The following is a 19389-nucleotide window of genomic DNA, read 5'->3' on the forward strand; positions in this document are numbered from 1 at the left end:
CCACTGTTCCTACGTTAGAGCAGGGAAATGGGGTTGACTAGGTTTCATGGAGAGCAAGCATGAACATGATGGGCCAAATAATCTCCTCCTTTAACTGACCATGTCACAGCCAATCCATACCTCAACTCTATTTACCCGACCAGATCAGGTTAAGGTCAGATGTATCTCACTGAAGTAGAATTTGCAATCTCTTGTCAACTTCACCCCACCTCTGAAGTGCAAAAATATCTAGTCCTACAGACAGACAGCCAGCCTGGTGAACGAGATGAGGTATTTGCTTCAAACGGCTTTATTTAAATTAACTCAAACTGCATGACACAGTAAATAATCATCATCCGCTTTAACATGTAGAGGGTACTCGATTTTCTCATTACCAGTAACTTGGTTTACAATGAAGGGTCATTCCATGGCTGTGACAAGTTTGCTGCAACTTCGGCACCAGAGTGACTCTGGACTACTCTATGCCGGGTTTCTTCTGATTAGAAGCCAGTAGAAAAACAAGCTACCTCTCCTAACAAAAGCAAAATACTGCAAATGCAGGAAGAAGAGTCATACTGTACTTGAAATGTTCACTGTTTCTCCCTCCACAGATGCTGCCAGGCTTTCCCCAGCACTTGTTACTTGCCCTTAAAAGGTACTTCATTAATTATACACTTTGGACCATCCAGAGGTACCTTTTGGAAGTGTAGTCATGGTTGAAATGTGACAGCCAACATATGCCTAGGAAGTTACCACAAATATCAATGCAGTAATTGCCAGATCACTTTCTTTTTAAAATGTTGTTGATTGAGGCATAAACATTAGTCAGATAGCCAAGGAGAACCTCCCTGCTTTTCTTTTACATAGTTTTTACATCTATCCCATGGGATAGACAGGGCTTTGGTTTACCATTTACAAAAACAGCACTTTAGACAATGTGATACTCCGTCAGTACTATGCTGGAGTATCAGCTAACATTATGGAACTTGAACTACAACCTTCTGAATCAGGAGATGATTGTGCTATCTACTGAGCCATGTTTAACAGTAATAGAATACAGAACAAGGAGTCTCAAACACTGACCACAAGCGTGGCTGAATACCCAGGAAAATAGCAAGGGTCTAAGAATGCTAGATCAAAATTAAGTTATTGTTGATAATGAATTTCCATGGCTTATTTGCATCTGACATTGTGGTGGAGTTTGATGTGATTTTGGTTACGGTGTTTCCCTAAGACACAAATCCATATTGAACTGGTTCAAATGAACTGCCTGTTACATTTCCTGCACTGCAGTCACGAGGAATAAAGCCAATGGAACCAAACATTACTAGATAATGTAACAATGAGACAGAGGTGATTGTCCAACACATTTTGTATGTAAAGAATAAGTTAATCAAAATGGTACCAATTTCCACCAATAACACACAAAATTCTTAATGCTTCCAAGCCAATGAAAAAACCTTGATAATGAAACAAAACTTCACTTGACAGCTTGATGCCATCGGGTCACCAACAGCACATGCAATAGTTTTTAAACTTAAATTAGTTATGCCTGAAAAGTTTAATCCCCATCCAGCTCCATAGGTGAAAGAATACATAAACTGGGATGGTAATGGGAAGTAGTAGGCTGTAGAAACACAAGCTGGCCATACTAGTACAGCCCTGTGGAAAATCCTTGTCAAATGTAGCGGAGTACAACAACCCAGCTAATGAGAACAGGGGAACCAGCACTGTGAGAGTTGACAGGTGGATTGTCATTATATCAATGTACTAGATAAACCCTCTCCCTTAAAAAATCTCAACTTCCAGATATTCCAGGAGCAATGTGTGATCCTTTTACTGCTGTGAAAGCTCTTCCTCCTTGGGTCTGTCTTCATTCTTCCGAATTAACTTTGCATCCTGAGGGATCATGTTGGGAATTCCATCAACAACAGGATAGGCTATTCCCAACTCGTCATTAATCAGCTGATTGGAGGATTCGTCGTACCTATAAACATGACAGAGAAAGAATATTAAAACTGCAGTTCATTCAAAACATGTTGGAACTGGAGTCTGCCCTTTTAATCTGAATGAAAATTATTAAGAGCTGAAAATGAACAGATCAATTTTGTTTTTTCAAAAGGGATTGATTCTCAAAACATTTCAAATTTTCAGGGGTGGAAAGACAAGAGAACACTTCTACATTTACAGACTTTCTTTCACAAGCCGAAGAAACCTCAAACTGTGACATGCATTACACACATGATTATCAAGTGTTGTGGCTGAGGGACAGTGGAGAACACTACCTGGTTCTTGTTCAAAATTGTGGCTGTGGGATCTTTGTTCATTCACTTCAGAGGACACTTTGATAATTGTTGGATTTAAAAGGTGAAACACAGCTAATTAGTCAAGTCAGAAAGAAAATAGCTAAAGATGAATGTGGGGCAATAAAAATATCAATTTTGTTAAATTCAAACTCTTTTGGTAGAGATCAGTGTTGATCTACTAAACAAACCAACTTTTCTGGTTGACTTGCTGTTTGACTGTGTATTTCCATTCTTCTCCCTACACTTCCCTGAAGATGTTTCACTTTCAATGGGCCTTAGACATAGTAAGGCAATTTACATGGGTACCTTGAAAGCAAATACCAAAGTATTTGACCAAAGTATTTGAAAGGTATTGCAGTCAAGACACTCAGACACTAATTGTTCCAGATGAAGAATCCGTGAATAGTTTCATCCCTCTTTTCTAATCAAATAGCATTTAAGTCAATTATATAATAGTTCCAAACATCTAAAATGCACAAAGAACAACCAGAAAGCCCTTCGTGCCCTGCCTACAGCATTTAACTGCTGCTTTATGGCAATACTTCCAAAGGAGGACGTTGCCAGGGTTGGAGGTTTGAACTATAGGATGAGGCTGAATAGGCTGGGGCTGTTTTCCCTAGAGCATCAGAGACTGAGGGTAACCTTATGGAGGTTTATAAAATCATGAGGGACATGGTAAATAGACAATGTCTTTTCCCTTGAGTGGGTGAGCCAAGAATCACATGGTATAGGTTTAGCGTGAGACGGGCAAGATTTAAAAGGGGCACCTTTTTCAAGCAAAGGGTGGTGCATGTTTGGAATGAGCTGTCAGAGGAAATGGAGGAGGCGAGTACAATTACAGCATTTAAAAGGCATCTGGATGGGTATATGAAGAGGAAAGGTTAGAAGGATATGGGCCAAGTGCTGGCAAATGGAACTAGATTAATTTACAATATCTGGTCAGCATGGACGAGTTGGATTGAAGGGGGTGTTTCCAAGCTGTACACGTCTATGACATCCGGCTTTCTGTCCATTGATCAGTCTGCTAACAACCTATAATTTAGGGAGCATACACATCTCAAAATCAGGAAATCACGTGTTTGGAGTTTCACTGCAGAGACCTGAATCTAAAAGTCTAGGCAGATACACTTGCTACAGTACAAATGGAACTTGGCACTCTCTGAGGATAGGCAAAAGAGAGGACTGCAGATACTAGAAACCAGAGTTTAGATCAGAGTGGTGCTGGAAAAGCAGGAGCAGGAAATCATGAGGATAGGAGATCAGTAAGGTAGGAACACTACTTTTTCAAAAAATTGGAGAGTTCTTTGATATTCATCACAAAAAAAGGATTCTGGTCTGTATCACGTTCACATGTGCATCTTTGTACATCACAGTGAAAATGTATTTCCTCCATTACTTGTAAAACATCTTAATATATCTAATAGTAATGAAAGGCACTATATAAATATTAGTTGTTTCCATTATTTTTAGAAAATGTTTTGTGTTTGTATTGAACAGTTGAAACAACATCCAGCTTCAGAAACACAACAACCGCACAGAGCTGATGAGGAGAGCATTCAGACGATCCAGAATGTGCTAGCAATTCTGAACAGCAATCTCGTCATTTACAGCGACCGACTTTCCGGTTCCTAGCCACAGGGTCTCCCCTGCCCTAGTCTCTGACCTTCCCCCCGAGGACGAACCTGAGCTGTTTTCTGGACAGGGGACACACCAAGTACGAGAGGAGGGTCGGGTCCAGATTAGCCTTCCTGTCTCCACCCCCCGTCACCGAGTCTCCTGACAGCCTGACCCGGGAGAGATGCAGCAGCCTCCGGGCCGCTCCCCGGATCTCGGTCCCGTGTACAACCCGAAACATTCCCACCCGAAATTACAGCCTCACCTCCAACACTTCCGCTTCCGCATCCGGGCTACAGCGAAAGCCCCGCCCCTTTACCCCCCTCCCCCATTTAAAGGGACAAGCTTTGCTATAATTTTTAAAACTCACTTACCATCTGGAACATGCAGCTCCAGAAATTGAACAAATAAATGCCGAATCAATTAAAAGTGCCATTAAATACCAAACTGCAGCAAAATCTATGTTGTACAGTCTGTGCTGCAGACATCCTGCTCTCCCTCCTTTCAACTGCATCAGATTTGTCACCACCTCTAACACTGAATGATCAGACATTTCTTCCCAAACCACTTTGGAAGGACAGACACCACTATCTTCAATCTGTGTCTCACATTCTGCTTTCTGATTTTTAAGCCTGTCTGTAGCCAATGCCATTTGATCCCATGATTATCCTCCATCAGCTTGACAACCAAGACTTCATTCACTGTGCTCACTGCCATCATTGCACCTGTCTCCGTTCTTCTGTTGCACTAATCGTGCCTTTTTATCGAGGCTTGATTATTTCAACACAACCCTGTCTGGTCTGCCAGCTTACACCCTCAATATAACTAGAGTTCAGCATTCAAAATTCCACTGTTCATATCCTAACTCACATCAATCTTGATAAAATCCCCAACCCTGGTTCCTCCTGACTACATTGAGCCACAGTCTGGCACACCTCAAACTTATAATGGTCACCCTTGTTTTCAGATTCTCACTCTTCCCTATCTCTTGCAATTTCCTTCAGCCCTAAAATACATCAAGAGCTCAGGATTTCTCCAAGTCTGACCTCTTGAGCATCTATGACTTAAATTGCTACACCATTCATGGCAGAGCCTTTCACTTGCCTGAATCCTAAGGACTGGAATTCTCTACTTTTTTGTCTCTTCCACTCTCAGCTTTATAAACTGTTTGAAATGATCTCTTTAACCAAACCTTTGGTCATCTACCCTCATTAGCTGTGGGTCAACAATGGCTTGGTAGGGACGGACACTTGCTTCAACATCACAAGATCAAATTATCTGGTCATTGACACATTCATTTTTAAGGGATTTTTTCCATGATCAAATTTCTGTGTTTGCAATGCTAAAATGGACACTACACAACAAAAATAACTAATTGGCTGTAAAGCAGCACTTTAAGATGTCCCATGCTTGTGAAAAGAACGATATAAGTACAAATTTATTTTATTAATTCTTGGTCTGTGAGTGTCAGTGGTAAAGCCAGCAATTGTTACCTACTCCTAATTGCCCTTGAACTGAATGGCTTGCTCAGCCATTTCAGACTGCAGTTAAGAGTAAACCACATCTGGAGTCACATGTAGGTCGGACTACATAATGACAGCAGAATTACCTCTTCAAAAGGGAACTAATGAATTGAATGGGTTTTACAAGTGAGATGATATCCCCTTCACTCCCCTAGATGGATGTAGCTCCAATAAAACACAAAACCTCAACACCATCCAGGACAAAGCAATTCGTTTGATTGGCACCTCAATCTCCACCTTCAATATTCATTCCCATCACCATTAATACACAGAGGCAGCAGTGTGCACAATCTGCAGAATACACTGTAGTGATTCACAAATGGTCCTTTGTCAGCCCCTTCCAAACCTGTGACCATTTCCATCTAGAAGGACAAAGGTAATACATACATGGGAACACCACCACCTGCAAGTTCCCCTCGAAGTCACTCACCATCCTGGCTTGGAAATATATTGCCATTCCTTCATCATCGCTGGGTCAATATCCTGGGTCAACCTCTCTTCCTAGCAGCGCTGTATATTTTGCTACCTGCCAAGGACTGCAGCAGTTTAAGAATGTGACTCAAGACCACCTTCTGCAGGGCAATTAGGGATAGGCAGTTAATGAAGGCTTAGCCAATGACACCGATATCTCATGAATGAATAAAGAAAGTACATAGTGAGTTGAACATAAAATTATACAAAGGCCCTTCACTTCAGCATTATAAAACAAAGCATGCTAATGACTCATAGAAGGGGTGGTGATGTAGTGGTGGTACTAAACCAGTGATCCAGAGGTCCAAGCAGTTCTCGGGAAATGGGTTTGAATTCCACTGTTGAAAACGATGAGATCTGAATTCAATAGCATCTCAAATTAAAAAGTAATCTAGTGGTGACTATGTAACCATTCTTCTCAAAATGAATCTGGTTCACTAATCTCCTTTAGGGAAGGAAATCTGCCATTGTTACCTGGTCTGGCCGATATGTGACTCCAGACCCGCAAAGATGCAAGGGGATGTAGTTGACACTTAACTATGCTCTGAAATAGCCTAGAAAATCAATCAGTTCAATGGAAACCAAGGATGGGCAGAAACAGTAATACTCACATTCCAGAATTTAAAAATGGAGATATTAGGTAAAATAACTAAAATCTTCACATAAAAGTGTTTGGGATACATATGTGATACTATAGTATGACCTGGGGGCTTCCATGGCCATGTAACTCTACAAGGCAACATGCTTTGCAAGTGTCCATCTTAAAGGCCGAAAAATACATTCAGTATATGAGGCAGACTCTTAATCTATGAGTTTTTAACGTGGTGTTGGACGGGACTGAGATTAATTTTTGAAGAGCTATATAGAAGTACAGCGACTAAAAGAACATACAAATATTAAGAGCTACTGAATGCCACAGGGTGAAAAAACAAAAGCAAGATAAATCTGAAAGCCCTGGGTTAGACACAAGGGCTGCAAACTTTCTTCTCCTGGTACTGTCAAAATGAAAAGTGATATGAAACAGAACTGATAGCTTTTCCATGCTCATTGGCAAAACTTCAAGATTGTAACAGATTTCATTAATAAACCAGAATATTTTCACTTTTATCACTATTAAGAAGATAGTGTTTTAGAATATTTTCCATTCTAAATTTCTCCAAAGATCACAAAAAAGTTCTGAACTGCATAAGTTTTGAAAAGCACACTCTGAATTCCAAGTGAACGTAACTAATAAATGGTATGTGATCAATATTAGTTTCCAAGGTGAAAAAGAGTCCGTTGATCAATATGTAACTGCACTAAACAACTCACAGAATCCTGTGATTGCATAGCCAAAAATTCTAAGTAGACACAGGATAGTGATAGGCATAGGAGATCCTACAGTTTTGCTATGTCTACTGAGAGAGGAGAAACTAAATCCTAAGTAAGTAATCGACATCCAGAAATGATGTGGCTGTAAATCAGCAACTAAAACATATTCATGGCAGGACAGTCCAAATGTTCATTCAAAGTTTGTGAGAAGATTTGTAGCTCGGGTGCTCGTTGTTGTGGTTCTGTTTGCCGAGCTGGGAATTTGTGTTGCAGACGTTTCGTCCCCTGTCTAGGTGACATCCTCAGTGCTTGGGACCCTCCTATGAAGTGCTTCTGTGATGTTTCCTCCGGCATTTATAGTGGTTTGTCTCTGCCGCTTCCGGTTGTCAGTTCCAGCTGTCTGTTGCAGTGGTTGGTATACGAACAACTCCGGTTCCTGCATGAATGCCGAAAGAATCGAATCCTTCCACCATGTGTCAGATACAGACCACCAGTCAACAACCCACAAGCCAGGGACACAGCCAGACAGAACGGATTCAGGATGATCCAGGTAATGATTACAGATGCTCACAACAGACTTCACAAATACAGACAAGAAATTGCGTGCCAAAAATCGTTAATTTCAAAAACCACCAATCAGGAATGGACCCAGACCATAGAACAGGCCATCACCATAGGACAGAACAGGACCACACACTGCAAAAAAATGGCACTAAAAGAAAAAATGGCCAAACTAACATACAACAAAGAGGACACCACAACACACACCTGGGTTAGAAACCTCTCCCACAGACAGCTCACAGACACAGAAAGAACAATACTGGCCAAGGGACTCAACTACAACCACAGGGACGCCAAGACAGCAGACTTCCTAGCAGCACTAGAATGCACACTCAGGAACAATAGACTGACAGGAGAGACACAACAAACAGTGAAACAAAGTATCGTACCTTTGATAACAAGGAAAAGACAAACACATAACCTCAACACCAAGGAGAGGGAAGCACTAAAATCACTAAGAAACGATAAGAATATAATCATACTACCAGTAGACAAAGGCAGAATGACGGTCATCCTGGACAAAGTAGACTACATCCAAAAAGCGCAACAACTATTTGCAGATACCAACACCTACCAAAAGAGGGAGTTTGACCCCACCCCACAGCTCACCAATAGGATAAACAACACACTGAGGAACCTACAAAAAAACGGACAGATAACCAGGTCTGACCTACAAAGAATGAAACTTGAAAGCAACAACACCCCCAGATTCTATGGACTACCTAAAGTGCACAAACCAGACATCCCACTCAGACCCAAAGTATCACTACCAGGGACACCATCACACAAACTGGCTAAAGAACTACAACAGAAACTGAAACACCTGATCAGCGGATCCAGACACTCTATACAGTCAACACAGGAATTCTTGGACATCATCAGAAATATACACATAGACAAGGAATAAACCATGGTCTCATTCGATGTAACGGCACTGTTCACCTCTATTGACAAAACCCTAGCCAGAGAAACAATAGCCAACCTGCTGGACATACAGAACAGACAACAGGACATTGAACCCATCAACAAAGACGGCATACTCAAACGACTGAACCTGTGCCTCACAACACACTTCACATTCAACAACCAAATATATGAACAAATCAACGGCACACCCATGGGCTCACCAATCTCTGGACTCATAGCAGAAGCGGTAATGCAAAGATTAGAACAAACAGTCTTACCGCAAATTCAACCCAAACTCTGGGTCAGATATGTGGATGACACCTTTGTAATCATTAAAAACACAGAAATAGAGAACACACACTGGATCATCAACACCACACTCACAGGAATCCGATTCACTAGAGAGGAAGAAAAGGACAACCAACTCCCATTCCTAGACGTGATGGTACAGAGAACACCTAACGGAGAATTCACCACAAAGGTATACAGGAAAGCCACACACACAGACCAAGTCCTGAACTACGAAAGCAACCACCCCAACACACACAAAAAAAATAGCATCAAGACACTGTTCAAAAGGGTCACAACACACTGCAAAAAGAGGAAGAAGAACACCTATACAATGTATTCACCAAAAACAGATACCCGCCCAATTTCATCAACAGATGCCTAAGGGAAAGACAACGGAACGAGGACATGCCGCAACCCAAAGGACTAGCCACACTACCATACATCAAGAGCATTTCCAAACTGACAGCCAAACTACTGCAACCACGAGGACTCATAACAGCACACAAACCAACAGCCACTCCCAGACAACAACTCACCAGAACGAAGGACCTGATACCCAGCATGAGCAAAACCAACGTAGTGTACAAAATCCCATGCAAGGACTGCACAAAATACTACATAGGACAAACAGGAAGACAGCTAACGATCCTTATCCATGAACACCAACTAGCCACGAAACAACACGACCAGCTATACTTAGTAGCCACACATGCAGATGACAAGCAACATGAATTCGACTGGGACAACACTACTATTATAGGACAAGCCAAACAGAGAACAGCCAGAGAATTCCTAGAGGCATGGCACTTATCCACAGATTCAATCAATAAGCACATCGACCTCTACCCAATATACCGACCACTGCAACGGACAGCTGGAACTGATGGAAGCGGCAGAGACAAACCACTATAAATGCCGGAGGAAACATCACAGAAGCGCTTCACAGGAGGGTCCCAAGCACTGAGGATGTCACCTAGACAGGGACGAAACGTCTGCAACACAAATTCCCAGCTCGGCGAACAGAACCACAACAAGATGTGCATTATCACTCTGGGTGCAAAGGCAGTAAGATCATGAACAAAAGACCTTCATCAAAGGAAAAGGAGGCAAGTCTAAATTGAAAAGCAGTATTCTTACTGCAAGAAGACGAATCATTTTACACATAAATGTTTGACCAGAAGGAAGCGGAACAAACAGCTACAGAGATATCAACCGAAGATTCTGATGCATCACTGCTTACCTGTCATCCAGATATGAGCTGAAAATGTGTTGCTGGAAAAGTGCAGCAGGTCAGGCAGCATCCAGGGAACAGGAGAATCGACGTTTCGGGCATAAGCCCTTCTTACCTGTCATCCAGATATACCATCATAAAAGCACAAGCACATATGCACAACTGGAGAGGCTTCATCGTCACTGCAAGTGTCAAATCAGAAATTCATGAAGACACCATTTGCACATGCCATTGATTAACCATCAGGCCCAGAGGTCCACAACATCCCAGCAATAGAAATGAGACAACAACAGGTGGTACTGCCACAGCATCAAATGACACTGGAATAACAATCACCAAAGAAGGAACATTGCTCAGATGACAACATACAAACATAGCATTATAAGACCAGCATAATTTAAAAACTAATGTATGTGACTCAGTTGTCCAAGGTACTATCTTGAGAATGGTACATGAAACATATTTCCAGTCTGCCCACAAAGATAGACATAAAAATTGCATGCTCACCCTTTTGAAGAGCAGGGGAATTCTTCTAGGCGTACTGGCTAATATTTAATCATTGCCTCATTGCTGTTTTGTGGGAGAAGGCTCAGCCAGTTGACTGTAGCCATTCACAGTGTTACATACTGATCAGTAGTGACGGTAATAAACAAAAACAGAAATTGCTGGAAAAACTCAGCAAGTCTGAAGAAAGGTGACTGGAGCCAAATGTTAACTTTGTTTTATCTACACAGACGCTGCTGGACCTGTTGAGTTTTTCCAGTAATTTTTGTTTCTGATTTCCAGCATCCACAGTTTTTTGGTTTGAGCAGTGAGAGTATTTTGTTGAGACAGCCTGAAGTTGCTGCATCAGTGAAAGTTTATTTTTTACACATAAGTCATTCCATTGGTTGGATGATTAACAAACAGTTTCCACTCATTTCCATTTTAATTTAGTGGATTTTTTTTTTGGATGAGCGAACTGACCATGGCACCATGATGTAGGAAGCCAATCAAGAGAGGGGAATAAGAAGGAATGCAGTGATAATAGGGGACAGTATAGTGAGAGGGGAGTGACACTGTTTTTAGTGAAAAAGCTATACTACCTGCCCAGTGTCAGGGCTCAGGATATTTGCTCAGGGCTGGAGAGGAAACTGAAATGGGATGGGGAAGATCCAGCCTTCTTGTTCCATGGAGGTAACAATGATATCGGCAGGACAAGAAAGGATGTTCTGCAAAGGTCAGTATGTGGAGTAGGCACCAAATTCAGAAATAGACCCACAAAGCTCAGAGTCTGTGCATCATCATCTGAATCGCACGCAAACTGTTAGACGCAAATCAGACTACAGAGATAAATGTGGCTTAAAAGCCTTCTGTGGGAGAAGTGAACTCTGGTTTGTGGGGCTCTGGCATCAGTACTGGGGAAAATGGAATCTATACTGCTGGAACAGTCTTTATCTGAACGATACTGGGGCCAGTGATCTTGCCAAATGCCTAACCGGGGAAGTAGAAAGGATTTCAAACTAAATAGTGCGTGCAAGGGATCAAATTGGGAAAGATGGTGGTAAATGGGCGAAGAGTCAATTAGAAAGGTATTAATATGGGAACAGGAAGGGGTAGGGAGGACAAATCCAAGAGTCAACTGACAGATGAGACTAGAATTTATGAAAAGAGTAAATGGATAAAACTGAAAGTGTGTATCTAAATGGATGTAGCATTTGAAACTAAAACAGGGAAACTGAGGACATAAATAGAAATTAATATGCTTGATCTGGTTGCCATTGCAGAGTCAGGGCTGCAGGATGTCATGGATTTGGCCCTGATTTTGAAGGATATAGGACATTAAGGAATGAGAGGAAATCAAGAAAAGGTGGGGAGTGACTATGTTAGTTAATTGTTATTAGTGCAATTAAGAGGGATGACCTCAGCACAGGATATTCAGATATGGAACCAATTTGGGTAAATGATAGTGGGCGGCACGGTGGCACAGTGGTTAGCACTGCTGCCTCACAGCGCCAGAGACCCGGGTTCAATTCCCGCCTCAGGCGACTGACTGTGTGGAGTTTGCACGTTCTCCCCGTGTCTGCGTGGGTTTCCTCCGGGTGCTCCGGTTTCCTCCCACCATCCAAAGATGTGCAGGGTCAGGTGAATTGGCCATACTAAATTGCCCGTAGTGTTAGGTAAGGGGTAAATGTAGGGGTATGGGTGGGTTTCGCTTCGGTGGGTTGGTGTGGACTTGTTGGGCCGAAGGGCCTGTTTCCACACTGTAATCTAATCTAAAAAGTCACTCTCCGTCTAGAGTTTGCACGTTCTCCCCATCTCTGCATGAGTTTCCTCCCACAGTCCAAAATTGTGCAGGTTAGGTGGATTAGGTGTGGAAATGCAGGGTTACAGGGGTGGCCAGGGGTGTTTGGGTGGGATGCTGTTCAGAGAGTAGATGTGGTCTCAATAGGCTGAATGTACTGCTTCCACCAGTAGGGACCCTATGATTCTGTCCTCTTTAGTAATAGCTTCTAATATTTTGCCTGTGACAGATCTTAATTAACTTGTAGTTTCCTGCCCCTTGTCTCCTTCCTTTTGTAATAAAGGAACTACATTCACTACCTTCCAAACTATTGGGACTTTTCCAGAGTCAAGTCAGTTCTGAAACATTAAAACCAGTGCATCAACCATCTCACTTGTGACTTAAGATCCTCGGATTAAGGCCATCAGGAGCCAGAACCAGTCAGCTCATAGCTCCAACAATTTACTCAGTATTACTTATCTGGCAATTGTGATTTTCTGGAGTTTATCCCTCCTTCCATTTTCTGATTTGTTGCTGCTTTAGAGTGTTACTTTATCCTCAAGGGTGAAGGCTGATGCAATTCATCTGCCATTGGCAGGATGGAATCAAACCCAGGTCCCTGGCACTATGAGGCAGCAGTGCTAACCACTGAGCCACCCGAAGTTATAACTGTTCTGGAGAAGGGTCACTGGACTTGAGACATCAACTCTGCTTTCTCTGCAAAGATATTGTCAAACCTGCTGAGTTTCTTCAGCAATTTCTGCTTTGTGAGCGATTTCCAGCATCTGCAGTTCTTTATTTTATTTTACTAGCTAAGTTACGACAGGATATATGAAGTTCAAGGTTATCAGACAGAGTCAGTATGCTTTGTGAAAGGGAAACTGTTTGACCAATCTGTTGGAGTTTTTTGAGGAGACACCAGGTGCTTTGGATAAGGGGGAAACTGGTGGATTTACTGTACGTAAATTTCCAAGAGGCATTTGATAAGGTGGCACATCGAAGATTATTGTGGAAAGTAAAAGCTTAGTGCATTGGGTAGCGAACTGGAATGGATAGAAGATTGACTGACCAACAGGAAGCAGAGATTCGGTATAAGTGAGGCTTTTTCAGGCTGGCAGAGTATCAGATGGTGTGCCACAGGTACTAGTAGTGGGACCTCAACTGTTTACAATTTATATAAATGACTTAGAGGAAGGGATGGTTGGTTGCCAAATTTGCTGCTGTCGTAAAGATAGGTTAAGTGATTGGGCAAATATTCAGCAAATGAATGGGAAAATGTGAAATTGTTCTTTTTATCAGAAAGAATAAAAAGGCATACTATCAAAATGGTGAGAGATTGCAGACCTCTGATGCAGAGGGATATGGTTTATAAAAGGTAATTATGCAAGTCCAGTAACTAATTAGGAAAGCTAATAAAACATTATCGTTCATTGTGTTGGGAATTGTCTACAAAAGTAGGGAGATTATGTCTCAATCGTACAGGGAACTTGTGAGACGTAATCCAGAGAATTGTGCACAGTATTGGTCACCTTATTTAAGGCAGTTGGAGGCAGTTCAGAGGAGGTTTATCAGATTGACTCCTGGAATGAATGGGTTGATTTATGAGGAATGGTTAGACAGGCTAGGCTTGTATTTTCTGGAATTTGAAAGAGTGAGAAATGGCTGAGTAGGCTGGGGCTATTTTCCCTGGAGCGTCGGAGGTTGAGGATTGATGTAATAGAGATTTATAAAATCATGGGTAGGCTAAACAGGCAAAGTTTTTTTTCTGGGGTGGGGGAGTCCAGAACTAGAGGGTATAGGTTCAAGGTGAGAGGGGAAAGATATATAGAGGGTGGTGCGTGTATGGAATGAGCTGCTAGAGGAAGTGGTGGAGGCTGGTACAAATTCAGCATTTAAAAGGCATCTGGATGGGTACATGAATAAGAAAGGTTGAGAGAGACATGTGCCAAGTGCTGGCAAATGGGACTAGATTAGGTTAGGATATCTGGTTGGCATGGACAAGTTGAACTGAAAGGTCTGTTTCCGTGCTGTACATCTCTCTATGCATGTGCAGAGATTAATGAGAGTAATGATCTGCTAATGTATGAGAACAGTTGTGTACATTGTGGGTAACTTGGGTAACTCACGCTGTAAACAATAATGCGTGCAAATGTCTTTGTACGCTCAGAGCAATGTCTGGCATAGACATTCAGTGCTGCATTAACATGCCCCTGGCCTGCCTTAGTCATGTGATGTTTACCATGAGATACTTTTGGCAGGCATCAAATTTACAAGCAGCTCAATAAAGACTTATGACATGCACATTGCCCTGCAAACTCATGGCAGATAGGTATATTATACAAAATTAGACATGTACTTCTTGGAACTTATAAGTTAAAGTGTTATTTTGATCAAGGTATTCAAGTTATTAATGGGCATAGATCAACAAATAGAAACCATCTGTGCTGTGCTGGATTTTAAAGATTAGAATGAGCTTTTAGGCATTAAAGTAGGAAACACTTTTACATGTTTACATTGAAGTTTGGAAGTCTTCTGCAAATAGCATTTGATGTTGGATTCGTTATTAATTTTAAGTCAGAGTGGTAGACTATTGGGGAAGATTAATATATTTTATGATGCCACAGATAAGCCAGGATTTCATTGTGGGGTGGAATAGTCTCAATGGACTAAATAGCCCCTTCTTGTGCTTATGTTCTGTAATGTTTTATAATTGCTGTCTCAAAGGTGAACAAGCATGGCTCATATGTAAGCTTGTAGTTACTCTGCTTCATGGTAAGATTTTCTTGCCTGTGTGGTGGCTTTGGAGGATTGAATCTTTAAAGGATTTAAACTGAATCCAGCTACCTCCTTCAGCTTGTCTTGATCTGTTAACTCTCCCACTTCCCCAGGTCCTGGCACTCACAATGAGCAGCTGCAGACAGAGTGAGTGAAAGCACACTGAACAAGCACTGACTGGAAGATTGTCTGAAACAGGTTGAGGATCTGGATGGGTTATGTGGGGGAGGGAACTTGTCTAGTTATTCTGATCCTTTCAAATCCCCACTGTAGAGATTTGAGCACATAATCAAACCTGACACTCCATCAATTCTGAGGAAGATCTGCACCTGTCTGTGGCGCGTGCTAAGACACCACTGCTCTGTCAGATGGGTAATATCAAGGGAGTACTGCACTTTCAAATCTCTCAGTAATGACAAAGGTTGAGTTGTGAGAGGCAGGGCTGAAGAAGGGCTGCACATCTTAACAGTTGTTAATTTTAAATATGAGATTCATAAATTTTTGTTAAGCAAATGTATTCAGATTATGGGCCAAACGTAGGTATGTGGAGTTAGTCCACACATCAGCCATGATCTAATTGAATGGTGGAACAGACTGAAGGGGCTGAATGGCCTTCTCCTGTTCCTATATTCCTACTGTTAAAAATTCTATACTGAGAAAGTGAGGCACTTTGGAGGGGCAATGCTGAGGAAATACTTGACTGTAGGAGGACAGCACTCGAGGGAGTATTATCAATGTATTAATATCACAAGCAAGTTCTGGGATCCTTTGAACAGCTAAGGACTGGACACTATACTAAAATAATTGATGAATATTTATGAATTATTTACAATCTGCACAGAGGAATGGTAGAGCTGGCCCCAGTCCATGTGATCTGACTTCACTGATGATGCAGTCTAGCTGTTAGCATATAGCTATTAATCCTATTTACTATAATCAGGATCAACAGGCTGGTTTACCCCATGGAATGCACTCTGACCCTAGCAGAGGAAAGACGGTCTTTCTCACTGATATTTTGGTCTCCATGTTCCCTCTTTTTGTGATTCTGACAAATTACAGCCTCACAACTTTCTTTCACCAGGAATCAGGATGCTTTGAATATACCATCTCTTTTTAAGCACCTAAAGAAACAATAACGAGCTTTGTGCTCCATGAATGCTCTCAGCATCTTCTTGTAATTTATTCTCAGTTTGTGTTCTTCGCTAGAAAGATCAACATACGTCACTCTGAGAAGGTATTTGTGAGCCATCACTTCAACAGTTGCAGTTGGTGTGGAGGAGGTATTTATCGTGATGGGTAAAAATTGCAGTAATTTCTAAGGTCCGGGCACCACCATATGGTGAGTTAAGGTTATTAATCTAACAGGCTTGATCTGTATGAAAAGCAACATTCCAAACTGCCCATGATGTCCTGCTGTATTCCATTCAGTGCAATCACTGTGATCACAGGAAAGTGATGTAGTATTGTACCTAATCCCTATTTTGGGAACATACAAAATTAACAGGCAGTAACAGACAGTTAGTCTATCCCACACTACAATGGCCAGAAGTTGAAATTTATTGGAGGCATGCATATGAATTAGGAGCAGGGCAGACCACTCAGCCCTGCTCGTCTAGTGAATAAGGTTGATCTGATTAGTTCATGTTCTCACTTACCCACAATAATCCTCACCCTTTGCTTATCAGAAATCTATCTATCTCTCCTTTAAGAATATACAAAGACTCTCCCTCCACTGACGTTTGAGGAAAGGACTTCCAAAGACTCATGGAACTGCTAAAAGAAAACTCTCCTTAATCTTGGTCTTAAACAGGTGCCCAGTTATTTTTAAATAATGATCCTCAGTTCTAAATTCTCTCATATCAGAGGAGGAAAATCCCTTCTATATGACTTGGTCAAGCTCCCTCAGGATCTTATATGTTTCAATTAAGTTGCCTCTTAGTGTTCTAAGCTCCAACAGATACAAACCTAGCCTAAGCAATCTTTTCTCTTAAGTCAATTCCATTTCAAGATATGAGCCTAATAAACCTTCTCTAAACTGCTTCCAATTCATTTAAATCTAATCTTATGTAAAGAGCCTAATACTACACAGTACTCCAGATGTGCTCTCATCCATGACCTGTATAACCTGCCTCCTACTCAATTTCCCTTGCAATAAACAAAAATGTTCTTTTAACCTTCCCAATTATTTGCTGTACCCGCATACCAACATTTTGCAACTTATATAGCAAGACACCCACATCCGTTAGCATCTCAGTGTTTCGCAATTGCTTACTATTTAGATAATATGTTTTCTTTTTATTCTTCTTGCCAAAATGGACAATTCCACCTTTTCCCACATTATACTCTATGCCAGATCTTTGCCCACTTACCTAATCTATTTATTTCCCCTGATAGCCTCACTTGTCATGACTTACTTGCCTATTCATGTTTGGGTCATCAGCAAATTTACTAATCATTCTTTTGGTATCTTCCACCAAGTCATTTATATCAATTGTAAATCCCTGTGGCACACTACCCATTACATTTTACCAACCAGAAACACTCTGTTAGGTGGTCAATCTTCTATCCATGCCAATATGTTACCTCATATGCAATGAGCTTTTATTTTCTGCAAGAACCTCTGATGTAACACCTAATAAAATTTATTGGGCCCCCTATGTCTAGAGCACAAGTTATTTCCCCAAAGAACTCCAATAAGTTAGTTAAATATGATTTCCCTTCCACAAAACCATGTTGATGCTGCCTGCTTACCTTGAATTTTTCTAAGCACCCTGTTATAATATCTTTAATAATAGCCTCTAACTAACTGGCCTGTTGGTTCCTGCTTTATGTCTCCTCTCCTTTCAAATAAAAGGGTTGACATTTGCTATTTTCCAGTCTAATGGAGCCTTCCCCAAATCTTGGGTATTTTGGGAAATAAAACCAAGGCATTAGATATTTGCTGCATATAAGCAAGTTCCAAGATGTTTGCCCAATGACAGTGAAGGAATGGAATCAAATCAGGATTGTGTGTGGTTTGGAGAGGGACTCTGCTGCTATCTTGTTTTTCCAGACTGCAGAGGTTGTGGGTTTGATACTCTTACATCTGCTGCTGTATTCAGATATGATGTGGAGGTGACGGTGTTGGACTGGGGTTGACAAAGTTAAGAATCACACAACATCAGGTTATAGTCCAACAGGTTTATTTGAATATACAGGCTTTTGGAGTGCTCTGAAAGCTTGTACTTTCAAATGAACCTGCTGGACTATAACCTGGTGTTCTGTGATTTTTAACTATATTCAGATAGAGATGCCTATGAACGTGCAAACAGCTATTGCTCTTCATGCAAAAGCACAAATACACTGGATGTTGAACAGTTCAACGTTTCGTAGGGAATAATGAATGTCTGGAATAGGTTTGCAGCTGGTGCTGTCTCCCTCTACACCTTCAAGAAGGACCAGACTATGATTAGATTAGATTACTTACAGTGTGGAAACAGGCCCTTCGGCCCAACAAGTCCACACTGACCCGCCGAAGCGCAACCCACCCAGATCCATTCACTTAACACTACGGGCAATTTAGCATGGCCAATTCACCTAACCTGCACATTTTTGGATTGTGGGAGGAAACCGGAGCACCCGGAGGAAACCCACGCAGACACGGGGAGAATGTGCAAACTCCACACAGAGAGTCGCCTGAGACGGGAGTTGAACCCAGGTCTCTAGTGCTGTGAGGCAGCATTGCTAACCACTGTGCCATCGTGCCGCCCCGGAAGGGATCTAATCTAGCAAAGGTAATTGTATCAATAGCTAACACTTAGAAAATTCAATCTCCAGGTTTTGGTTTTGATTGCTTGAGTGGGTTTGTGAGGAATTGTTTACTTTTCATTGTTGCCTCTGGTTTCTTTGCTTTTTTGCCTCTTCTGGGTGATCATGCAACAGTAAGAGTGGGGCAGAGAAGGGAGGTGACAGGGGAGATAGGGAAGAGAAATGTAAGGGGATGCATGGTATAAAGTCTCCAATTATTATCAGTTGCTGATCACCATGCTGTGAGACAGACTGATGAACAGTTTGTTCCTGCCAGTTAATTTTGTGTGTTCACAAATAGGAAATAGATGGATTACTACTTCGACTTCCTGTAATCACAGTAATTGCACTGAATAGAATACCCCAGGGCAC

The 19389-nt window shown here is 41.6% G+C and overlaps 2 protein-coding genes across 2 annotated transcripts; both read right to left on the reverse strand.

Moving 5' to 3' along the window:
* Nucleotides 1-273: 273 nt before the first annotated feature.
* LOC122557734 (phosphatidylinositol N-acetylglucosaminyltransferase subunit Y-like) lies at nucleotides 274-1737 on the reverse strand. The gene has a single exon (XM_043705679.2). It carries the CDS (start codon nucleotides 1735-1737, stop codon nucleotides 1522-1524), a length of 216 nt encoding a protein of 71 aa, XP_043561614.1. The 3' UTR covers nucleotides 274-1521.
* Nucleotides 1738-1815: 78 nt separating this feature from the next.
* pyurf (PIGY upstream open reading frame) lies at nucleotides 1816-4163 on the reverse strand. Its single transcript, XM_043705678.2, has 2 exons — nucleotides 3968-4163; nucleotides 1816-1966 (listed from the first exon to the last, which is right to left on the reverse strand). The coding sequence occupies exons 1-2, from the start codon at nucleotides 4138-4140 to the stop codon at nucleotides 1816-1818; spliced, it is 324 nt and encodes a 107-aa protein (XP_043561613.2). The 5' UTR covers nucleotides 4141-4163.
* Between the last annotated feature and the right edge of the window lie 15226 nt (nucleotides 4164-19389).

This window comes from Chiloscyllium plagiosum, unplaced genomic scaffold (genome assembly GCF_037043375.1).
Source record: "Chiloscyllium plagiosum isolate Xiang-an unplaced genomic scaffold, Cpla_swu_hap1 HiC_scaffold_18, whole genome shotgun sequence".
In the NCBI taxonomy this organism is placed as follows: Eukaryota; Metazoa; Chordata; class Chondrichthyes; order Orectolobiformes; family Hemiscylliidae; genus Chiloscyllium; species Chiloscyllium plagiosum.